The 11620-nt window shown below is 45.5% G+C and overlaps 1 protein-coding gene across 1 annotated transcript; it reads right to left on the reverse strand.

Annotated features, from left to right (window-relative positions):
• Positions 1 to 6145: 6145 nt before the first annotated feature.
• LOC147886315 (pentatricopeptide repeat-containing protein At2g33680-like) lies at positions 6146 to 8923 on the reverse strand. The gene has a single exon (XM_087395090.1). It carries the CDS (start codon positions 8921 to 8923, stop codon positions 6155 to 6157), a length of 2769 nt encoding a protein of 922 aa, XP_087251216.1. The 3' UTR covers positions 6146 to 6154.
• Positions 8924 to 11620: the final 2697 nt, after the last annotated feature.

The raw sequence follows: 11620 nt of genomic DNA on the forward strand, positions 1-11620 counted from the left end.
CAAGCAAAAATTTTCAAATGAGAAATATCTGGTTTCCTACTAGTATACATCTCCTCTAACGTCATGCCATATACTGCTGCATTGGGAGTCCTGTTCATTATGTAAACTGCTATAGCAACTGCTTCAGCCCAATAATAATCTAGTAGATCTTTTTCATTTAGCATGGCCCAAGATACCTCTCTAATATGCCTATTTTTCCTTTCTGCAAGTCCATTTTGCTGGGGGGTATCACTGCATGAATATTGTTGCTTTATGCCATGCTCTTGCGGGAACCTTGCAAACTCATTTGAGAGGTACTCTCCCCCTCCATCTGACCTTGGGCATTTTATTTGCAGGCCTGTTTCTTTTTTAACCATAGCTTTAAAAGCTTTGAAATGCCCAAAGACTTCACTTTTCTTTTTCATAAAATACACCCAAACTTTTCTGCTATAGTCATCAATAAAAGTGACAAAATAATGACAACCTCCAATAGATATAGCTTTAGTGGTCCATACATCAGAGTGGATTAATTCCAATGGCTTCTTACTCTCTTGAACATGTCTAGGAAATGGTTTCCTTGCATCTTTTCCAAATTGACAGGCTTCACATACCTTATGCATTTCTGCAACCTTGAATTTAGGCAATCCTGTAATAATATTTTGGGCTTGCAATTTGATTCAAGTCGTTGTACATTAACATGACCAATGCGTTTATGCCAGATATCAATATCTGCAACTACACCGGTCCCATGTGCAAACATTGTTGCACTCAATTCAGGCATGTCCGCATCCAACGTAAACATCCTACCCTTCTTCTTTCCTTTTGCTATCAAGCGACCGTTATTCTTCATATCCTCAACAAAGCATCCATGAGGATTAAATCTGACCTGCAAGCCCTGCTCAACCATTTGACTAACAGAACCAGGTTCTTGGTGATATTCGGGACATGAAATACATCAGACAGGTATTTCTTTTTCCCATCCTGCATAGACAAAGGAATTTTACCAATCTGCACAATAGGATGTGCAGTATCATCACCAGTCTCCACAAATCCTAGTCTTTCTATTTTCCTTGCATCTTGCATCCATTCTGCATGACCTGTCATGTGGTTTGACGAACCTGATCAACATACCACATATCATTTCTTTCTTGTGCACTTGTCACAGAATTGGTCATGTGCTGCACCATAAACAGATGCTCATTTCTGTCATCACCCTGTCTAATAGAAGATGCATAATTGCCTTGTTGCAATTTTCATTTCATAATGTCATTCTGCTTTTTGTAGCAGTCTTTAGCCATATGACCCATTTTACCACAATAGTAGCATTGAACATTGCTGTTTACATTTTGGCCTCTCTGCCATCCACCACGACCTCTTTGGCTCCCCTTGCCTTTAGAGTTACCACGTCCTCCTCCAAAGGACTGGTTTTCTTGAGTTTGCTGCACATTCTGATTTCTACCACGGCCTCCAGATCGGCCTCCTCTACCTCTGCCTCTACCTCTTCTAGCATTTGAGTAGAAGACAGTTTCTTTTGAAGTTCCTCCTGAAGAAAATGCACCACCATTTCTCTGCTCTTCAGAAATTAGAAGAGCAAACAACTCCTCAAAATCAGGAAATTTTTCACGGACGGCAATGGATGTCCGAAACTGTGCATAATCCTTTCCTAGACCATTCAAGGTCACAGAAACTAAATCATCATCTTCCACTGGCGACCCAATGGAAGCAAGTGCATCTAGAATTTTCTTCACCTTCGTGTGGTAGTCATTGATGCTCATATTTTCTCTCTGCACATTGTGCAACTCCTGCTTGGGCTGCATTTTCCTGGCTTGCGTATTTGTGCTGTACATTTTTGCCAAAGTATCCCATGCCTCCTTTGGCGTACTTGCATCCTGAATATGCACAATCAAAACATGTCCTTGACGTAAAATGCCCAGTCTTGATCGATGGCTTCCTCTGTAACAAGTCCAGCTACTTCCTGGTCTGGAGGAGGTGCATCCACTGCACAATCTTTATCCCATGGTTTTCTATGCTCTTCATCTTTCCGTTTCTTAAAGAAAAACTTCTCTAAATGCCCAAGTTTCCCACAGTAGAAGCACGAACAAGTGTCAACTCTAGCGTCTGTCATAGCGTTCCTTTCTTTTACTGCATAAGCCAACTCTCGAAGTGATTGCAAAGATTTGGCTCTCTTTTAAGTCACTCAATAGAAGCGCAACACAGTCGAGAAAGTCTGAGTCATCATCTAAACGAAGATTGCTAACCATTTCCTCATACCTTGGTGGCAAGCTCTTTAAGAGAATTGCTTTCTTGTCTTATGCATCCCAGCTCGTTAAGCTGTTTCATTAAGGCTTGAATTCGATTCAAAAAGGTACCCAAGCTCTTCAGTTCCTCCATATGTAGACTGAATAATTCCTGCTTCAACATAGCTTTGGCGTGTTTCATCCTAACACCAAAGAGTGTCTCCAGAATCCGCCAATTCTCTACCACCGCTGTTCCAGATCATGGGCACCGAGAGAGGGGGATTCCCTTCTTTCGTTTCATGGTTGGTAATGCCAGGAGGTTTCAGCTGAACAGTAGGGGTTGGATTTCCTCCAGAGCCCCCCATTGGGAAAGCTTCTTCATCACTGCAGATTTGCGTAGAAATTTCTGGAGGAGACTCTGGAAATCCCTCAGAAATAGAAAGATCACTCTTTTCTTTTGGCTTTCTATTCATGGAGGGATTGCAGTGAACCTGTGGAGATCACGATTTGGGGCTGATCCCACTTGTCCTCGATGTCATTGTGCAGAGGAGTCAGTGCAACATTGCCTTTGGGACTGCAGTCAGCAGGCGAGGACTGTTTGGAAAGGGGTTGCTCGGATACTCAGCATCTTTCACACTTCCCCTTTCTTCATGACTTGGGGCTCGGTCACATGGTTATCTCTTACCGGGCCCCAGGTGTTTTATGAGGATGAGCCTTCTTCTTAGGCACTCTCGGTCCGTCGGTAGGTGATAGAGCCCTGCTCTCTGCAGGATGTACCACTTACTCCCTTCAGAGCTTCTCATGTTTCAGTGGACACCTCTTGGGAGATTTTGGCTAGCATTTCCTCTTGGCACATTTGGACAGCCAGATACAGGTGTTCACGGGTATTTGGACTGACATGGTTCACACTTTGATAGCCATATGGGCTAGCATGCAGGGCCCTTCACGGGCAGCCTCTTCTACAAGGACTATATTTCTTCGAGTTTGGAGAGGTTCTCCCTTTTTCTCGGAGGTTTCTACCGGATTGAGATGGCACTATCAGCCTCAATCCTTTCTTTTTGGCTCTTGAGCTTTTCGTGCATTGCATGATGTATCCCGTATGGAGCCTGCTCTAACGGTTTTTCTTTAATACTTAATAGAAGTCTCTTTTTGCAAAAAAAAAAAAAAAAATCCTGAAAGTGGTCGGAACCAAGTGCATGTCCCAACAGCACCAATTGCCTCGTCATTTCCACAACAGCATCGCGTTCACCTCTGGCTTCTTATCAGTCCCATTGACTAATCCCCACAAACCTCTTTGCATGAGATAGAGCGGGGTGGCAAGTTGCCAAGATGCAAAGTCCTGTCCGTTGAACTTCACAATGGAACCTTCAACTGATTTATCTTTCTTCGATAGGTCCATGAAAAGCTGTTAAACAACCTGCTTTATAAAATCTTCTCGACCTGGCTCTCAGCACTGAATTCCAGAATACAGTGACTAACTAGTCACTAGACCTTCTGCTATACAGTCGACAATCTCAGAAGAGCTTCGTTTGCCAGAAGCCCAAACAGTATAAGTTTTTCTGCTCAACAAATCTCTCAAGTATGCAACACACTCTTGAACACTAACTGAACACTCATGGAGATCTTGCAACCCTTATGATCACTCAAAGCAATCCCTCTCAACCTGGCAGCTCTGATACCACTTGTTGGATTTGCTAACATATAAATTCTACTTAATTCTGATTGGGCTCAACATAATTCTCACATATGATATTGCAAAAACACATACACACCCGAGATAGACGAACTCAGTTGCTTTTGCTACAGCATATGAAATGCAATTCAATAAACTAAATGTCTTGGTCACCTTGCTGCCCTAAAAGACAGCCAAGGATGACCTCTTTGTGAGATCTTTGTATGCTGCCCAACCACCTCACTTGCTGCACCTTCTGTGTCATGTTCAAAGGCGAGAATGTGACTGAAGGTGGTGGTGCCATCTGGTCCTACCAAAGATGGAAGTGTATACCAGGGCGGTTTGCTTGGACAGGACCAAACCTGGCGGAGCAAGAGCCACAGGAGGAAAAGCCAGGAATCGGAATCAACACCAAATTGTTCCAAAAGGATTTTGATATGGAAGCCAATAGTGTGTCTTCATCGACAAGTCGGGATTGGGACGAGATGTGTCGGTGAGAGGAGGTGAAAGAGAAGTCATCTCCCCCCCATACGAGGAGAGTGGGGGGAAGGTGGACCTAGCATTAGGGCTACCACATGGGCAGCATCTTGGCTGTCATGACAGTGGCAAACCCAGAGAGAAAAGCATGAAGAGGGGGCTGCCACATGTGCAGCAAACAGGCCATCATGTGGTCAGCACACAAAGGAAGTTACCAGGCCATAGGTGGAGCTTCTGGTGGCTAGAAACAGCACAGAGCAAACACGTGGCATCCAAGGACAGGTTGAGGTCTTTCAGGGTGGGATTTGCAGTCTGGTACATGTCAAGTGGAGCATGGAGATTTCTACATGCCTGCATGGGTTATCTGGAGCAAACATGGCATGGTATAATAGCTCGGGATGGACTGGAACAGTGACAGCATGTAGTAGCAACAGGTACGGATGTATACGACTGGCTGTACACAGCTGTGCAGGCCGATCTAGGGCTGGAATAGGGTCGAAACAAGGGAGGAGATTGCAGCTGTTTAGGTTGGCATGTGTAGGTAGAAAGGTCCTAGAAAGGGCCCTGATTGGGCCTCGGAAAGGGCCAGGCTGATGTCGCAAGGCCACGTGGCCTGGCAGGGCTGGAGACTGGCCAGCCACGTCGACCATGTGACCCCTGCTGGGTCAGCCCCTGGGGCTGGCAAAGCCGATCAACCAATTCAATGGGTCAGCCAACAAAAGAACAATTGTGAACCTGAGCTACACCCATTTGGTACATTTATGTACCTTGCGCACTTTTCTTCCCCTACATTGTGCAAGCATCCACATGGAACAACTCAGAGATGAGGTGATGGACATATCTTCTCCAACCATCAACTTGGAAATAATTGTGGCACCATACAGCCTGCTTCAGGTCACTTTGGATTCTGCACGATGTAAGCAAAGTCAACCATGCTTGGTCCAATGCCATGCTCGAGACAAATCCTCTGCCTCGTCCAATAGTTTTTGTTGTCCAAAATCGTGTACACAGCCCCATGATCGGTATGATGGGACCAACAAATGTCATTGCAAGTCTTTTAAATTGGACCACATTAGGGGTGAATTCGGTGGAGCAGTCCAAGCACACCAAGGAGGTGAATTTGGTGGCAAAAGACAGTTGGAGCAGACCCAAGGTTTTTGGTGATATAATAATTCTTGGGGGTGTAATGAACCCAAAAGCAATGGCCAGCTTCTTAATGTACTAGCAATCCTCATGAAGCACTTCATGTGTCAGGCACATATCTTTCAGCAAATATATTCAGCTGCTGAGGATGAGGCGTGCCTCTAGCAACAAATTCATGCACTACATCAAACAACTCTATACAAGTGTGACATGGCATGAGCTTCACACCATTATCAGTTGTTGCCTTTCTCACCTTCACATCATCATCTTGTTGAAGCACGCACAGCCCGCTTCACGTCACTGTGGAGTCTGCACGATGAAAGCAAACTCAACCATGCTGAGCTGACTTGTTCAAATGGCATGCTCGAGACCAAATCCTCTGCCTCATCCAACAGGCCTTGTCATCCAAGAAGATCAATAATGCACACAGCCCCATGCTCAACATGATGGGAACAACAATTGTCATCACAAGTCTTTTATATTGGACCACATCAGTGGTGAATTTGATGGAACAGTCCAAGCACCCCAAGAAGGCGAAATTTGGTGGCAAAAGACAGTTGGATCAGACACAAGCTTTTTGGTGATATAACAATTCTTCAGTCATGCGAATGAACCCAAAAACAATAGCCAGCAGCTTCTTAATGTACTAGCAAAGCATGTCTTCTTTCTCTTCCTGATGAAGCACTTCATGTGTCAAGCACATATCCTGCCTGCTCAGCCTCTGCAACTCAGCAAATATGCTCTGCTGCTGAGGATGTGGCATGCGTCTAGCAACAAATTCATGCAATATATCCTTCAACTCTATACAACTGCGACGTGACATGAGCTCCACACCATTATCAGTTCTTCCCTTTCTCACCTTCACAACATCATCCAATCTATCTGCTTTAGCATGGATATTTGCTAGCAATACATATAGAGAAGCATTCCTTGGGTCTAACTCGGAAATAATTGTTGCAGCACGCACAGCCCGTGTCGAGTCACTGTGGATTCTGCACGATGAAAGCAAACTCAACCACGCTGAGCTGACTTGCTCAAATGGCATTCTGGAGACCAAATCCTCTGCCTCGTCCAATAGTCCTTGTCGTCCAAGAAGATCAATCATGCAGACGTAATGCTCCATCGAGGGGCTTATGCCATGGTCTCTACTCATAGAGGCAAAGTATTGTCTCCCATCCGCTACCAGACCTGTGTGACTACATGCGATGAGTACACACATGAAGGTGATCTTATCTGGCTTCAAACCTTCCACCTGCATTTGTCCAAACAGTTGAAGGGCCTCCTTGCTGTGCCCATTCTGGGCACATGCTGCAATCATGGCACTCCAAGAGACCACATCCCGCAGTGGAATCTCAGCAAACACAGCCCTGCAATCATCCAGGCTCCCGCACCTGCCATACATATTTACTAGGGCTGTCCCCACAACTGCATCCAACTCCCATCCGTTGCCAACATTAGTAGCATGGATCTGTCGACCTTCTTCTAGGGCCGCCACACAGGCACAAGCATCCAAAATCGAGATAAAAGTGACCTTGATTGGTTTGATGCCCTCAACCTGCATTTGGTCTAACAGCTGCAGGGCCTCCTTGCTGTGCCCATTGTGGGTACACGCGGCAATCATGGCATTCCAGGAAACCACATTTCTCAAGGGCATCCCTGCAAAGACCACCCTTGAATCCTCCAGGCTTCCACACTTGCCATACATATTGACAAGAGCTGTCCCCACAACAATATGTGACTCACATCCATTACAAACAATGGCACTGGCGTGGATCTCTCGACCCTCTTCTAGGGCTGCCACACTGACACATGCTTCTAAAACACAGATGCAGGTGATCTTGTTTGGCATAATGCCTTCAGCCTGCATTTGACTAAATAGGTATAGGGCCTCTTTGCAGTGCCCATTCTGGGCACACACTACGATCATGGCACTCCAAGAGACCACATCATGGAGTGGCATCTCTGCAAACACAGCCCTAGAATCATCTAGGCTCCTACACTTGCCATACATATTGACAAGGGCTGTTCCCACAACAACATCCACCTCCCATCCATTGCTAACAATAGTAGCATGAGCTTCTCGACCCTCTTGTAGGGCTGCCGCAATAGCACATGCATCCAAAATGCAGATGAAAGTGATCTTGTGTGGCTTAATGCCTTCAGCCTGCATTTGACTGAACAGCATAAGAGCCTCTTTGCCGTTCCCATTCCGAGCAAATGCTGCAATCATGGCACTCCAAGAGACCATATCTCGCAGTGGTAATTCTGCAAACACAGACCTTGAGTCGTCCAGGCTGCCACACTTTCCATACATATTGATGAGGGATGTCCCAATGACAACATCTGACTCCCATCCAGTGCCAACAATAATAGCATGGATATCTTGCACCTCTTCTAAGGCTACCACACGAGCACATGCATCCAAGATGGGGATGAAGGTAATCTTGTTTGGCTTGAGGTCTTCAGTCTGCATTTGACCAAAAAGTTTTACAGCTTCATTGCCATGTCCATTCTGGACACAAGCTGTGATCATGGCATTCCAGGAGATGACATTCCGGAGTGGCATCTCTGCAAACACAGCTCTTGAGTCATCCAGGACCTTACACTTGCCATACAGATTAAGAAGGGTTGTCCCCACAAAAATATTGGACTCCAATCCACTGCCACTAATAGTAGCATGGATCTCTCTACCCTCTTCGAGGGCTGCCACACTAGCACAGGCATCCAAAACACAGATGAGGGTGATCTTATCTGGCTCGAAGCCTTCAGCCTGCATTTGACAAAATAGTTCTAGAGCCTCCTTGCTATTCTCATTTTGTGCACACGCAGAGATCATTATATTCCAAGAGTACAAATTTCGATGGGATATTTTGTTAAACACAGCACGTGCATACTCCAGCCTCCCACACTTATTGTACATTTGAATAAGCAGGTTACTAAGAAATCTGTCGCTCGCATATCCGCGCCTGCTCATGTGTACATGCACACTTTCACCCAGCGACAGGTTCTTGGCACTGGTACAACGCGTCAACAGCGAGGCATAGGTATCAGCGTCTGTCTCTGGACCCAGTTGATCGAGGATCTCCTCATTCAGGCTTTCAGGACAGCAGTCTTCACTCCTCGAAAGGCAACTTCCATTTAAGGTCGCTGTATGACAGGTTTTGTAGGTTTCTAGCTGAGTTAGCGCCTCTTCTGCGACGTTTGTCCAGTTGGACCTCCATTCACTACGTGGGTCGTTGGCCATCCGCATGAAACAACGGATGCCCAACGATCCGCGGACGCTACCTTTGTGCTTACCGAAGTCCATCTTAGTACGAGTAGGCTTGAGTAAGCCATTTCTCTTCGAGAATATAGGTTCAACGGCAACATCCGGAATGCCAGATGATGATAGAACTGGGCACGAATGTGTTTCCATTTTTGCTTTGCTGCTAGCATGCTTGCCGCATGCTCATGAAACTAGAGGCACAAGAACACTACCCTTTTAATGAAACTAGTCTATCGAGAAGTGAAATTATGAAATTTCATTTTCAGGGCAGTACCTTAGTAATGAAACTAGTGTTTTGAGAAGTGAAATTATGAATTTTGATTTTGGCCTGCCCTGAGGAGGCTTAAGTTGAGACGATGGCCCTTGAAAGAGAAATTGCTTATTGGAGGTTAGGGAATCGAGGAGGCTTAAGTTGAGACGATGGCCCTTGAAAGAGAAATTGCTTATTGGAGGTTAGGGAATCGAAAGGGTTTTTTGTCGTGCTAATTTATCCACTTTGCATACCTACCCAAGCATGTGTCCGCACACTCGCCCTCTTTTGGCCAGCCCCTTGTAAGAACCCGCCCCACCCACGTGTGGCCCCCTCTTTCGTCCAAACCCGAGAACATCATCCAATTCACTTTTACCATGCAAGGCCCGTTTGGGGAGCTACTCAGTAGGGATTGTGTCTCGAAAGCACAAGATTGTAACCTTGCACATAAGTTCGAAGCTCCCCGCAATCTTGTTGTTCTGATCATCAATTTTGCATGTACCTTGTAGCCAAACGAAATTTATCCATGTCAATTGATCTCCTGTCTTCAGAAGAGCTAATCTGGTTTTTTCTTGCTTCAGGTTATGGCTATCCTGCTACTGCGACCCAAGAAGGAACACAAGATTCGAAAATCTTGGAACCTCTACCATTACACACGCTCTAACTCTACATCCTCACATTGGGTATCTTGAACATTTTCTTCGAATTTGACATTTTGTGACCTCCCTGATGAGAACAAGTACCGAGACCCTTCTCCCCATCCCCTTGCCTCATCACGCATTGGACGCCATCATCAAAGGCTTGTTGATCTTGCTCATCCTCTTTCTACTGCCCTTTGTCACCAATCATTGCCTCCCGCTCTTGCGACTACGTGGAAAGTCCCTCCTGCAAAGGCTTTGGGATGTATTGAGATTTATAGTTATAACTACGGTTATTACCTTTGGCATACTGAGTATGCAGCAGCGCAAAACTGTCGAGAGGGCAAATTCTTGGAAAGATGATAAGGATCGATACTCCAGAAATCCGCGGTTGGATGCAATGCTCAATGAGGTGAAATCAATTCAGGGGCAAGCATGCCGAAGAAAGGAGGATCAATCCGAGCAATGTCTACATCCGATCAACAGAAGGCTCTCTTGAATTAGCTAATGATAGCTACAAATTTGTCGCGTCAGTGAAAGTGGGAGAAACGTGGATTTCCACACTCGGATCCGCTGGAAAGATCAATGCTCACCAAAAAGATGAGGACTTCTCAAAGACGGGAAAAATAGATGCTACATAGTCCCATGGCACCGATCGTAGCATTGAAGGATCAAACAGCAAGACATATCTTAATTTTAGTGAGGATGCTTTTGGCTTAACAAGATCCGCAAACAACACAGTGCTAATGAGGAAAACCGATCCAAAATTCACTTATGTGTACGAAGATCATCCTGTGATCGGGATATATCTGAATCCCAGGTCTCCACTAGAGCATGCCTCTGTGACGTTCTCGAGTTGGCAAAGCTTGAATTCCCACAATCGATCAGTGCGAGCTATAAATCCGTGACTACTTCAATCTCGTTGGACATTCCTGAAGTCAAGGGATCTTGTCTATTGCAGATGTACCATGCTAACAAACACCTCATCGTCCTTAGTGTTGGCGTCGAACAAATCTCCTAGTGGTTAATGTAGTATAGGCATGGGCGCAATCCTGCGTACATTCTATTTAACTCTTGGGGAATGTCCACAACAGTACTTGCTAAGTTGGTCCCACCCTACAAAACCCCCCACCGATCGACGTATCTTTTTTGCTTGTTTGCCTTCTTGCATACTTCTATTATCTTTTTTATGGGAAGTTACGACGACGTGCAACCTGGATATGATGATTCCATGGACACGGAGCTCCAGTGAATTCAAGAAAGGTACCCGTGCTGCTCCCGTTATGATTTTCTCTCCCTCTCAGTTAAACGTTTTTTGATTTCGTCTGGGATTCGTCGTTATTTCAAACTTTGTTTTTTGTTTCGTTTTCAGCATTGACTCTTTGTATTGTTTGAGCAAGGATGATAAGCATCACCGAGCCCCACCATGGATGCGCGCAGGAAAGCGACCTCTCGCTACCAAGGTGGTTGTTATTTTTTGGTCTGCTATTGGCTCTCTTGTTCGAAAACCGTGTCTCTCACAATTCCTAGAAATCTGTCCTTTGTCATTGTGCATAGAGTGGGGGAAATCTACACGCCGAGGCCAAAGGCAAGACTGTCTCCTGTGGAAAACAGAAGGTCACAGAGCGAACTTCTGTTGAACCAGATGCGTTGCAGACCCAAGGTGGTCTCATTTGTTCAGCCTCACTAGACGAACCCGAAACCACTAGCATGACAGATTTCCTTGGGGCTGGTTTGGATTTTTTTTGGCCTGCCTTTGCAGCGTCTGCCAAAAAACCTACGTGATGGTCACCTTACATCCTCCATCGTTTCTTTGCTTGGCTTGCACAACCATCAAAACACGTTTTCTATATTGCACACCCATAGCATTGCCCAACTATGCACGTCTTCCTCTCAGTTTCAAGTGACGGTGAAGGTCCAAATTTGAAACGGTGAAGGTCCAAAATAAAGAAATCGAAC

Source organism: Dipteris shenzhenensis, chromosome 24 (genome assembly GCF_047967505.1).
Source record: "Dipteris shenzhenensis isolate YYH24624 ecotype China chromosome 24, Dip_SZ_1.0, whole genome shotgun sequence".
NCBI lineage: Eukaryota > Viridiplantae > Streptophyta > Polypodiopsida > Gleicheniales > Dipteridaceae > Dipteris > Dipteris shenzhenensis.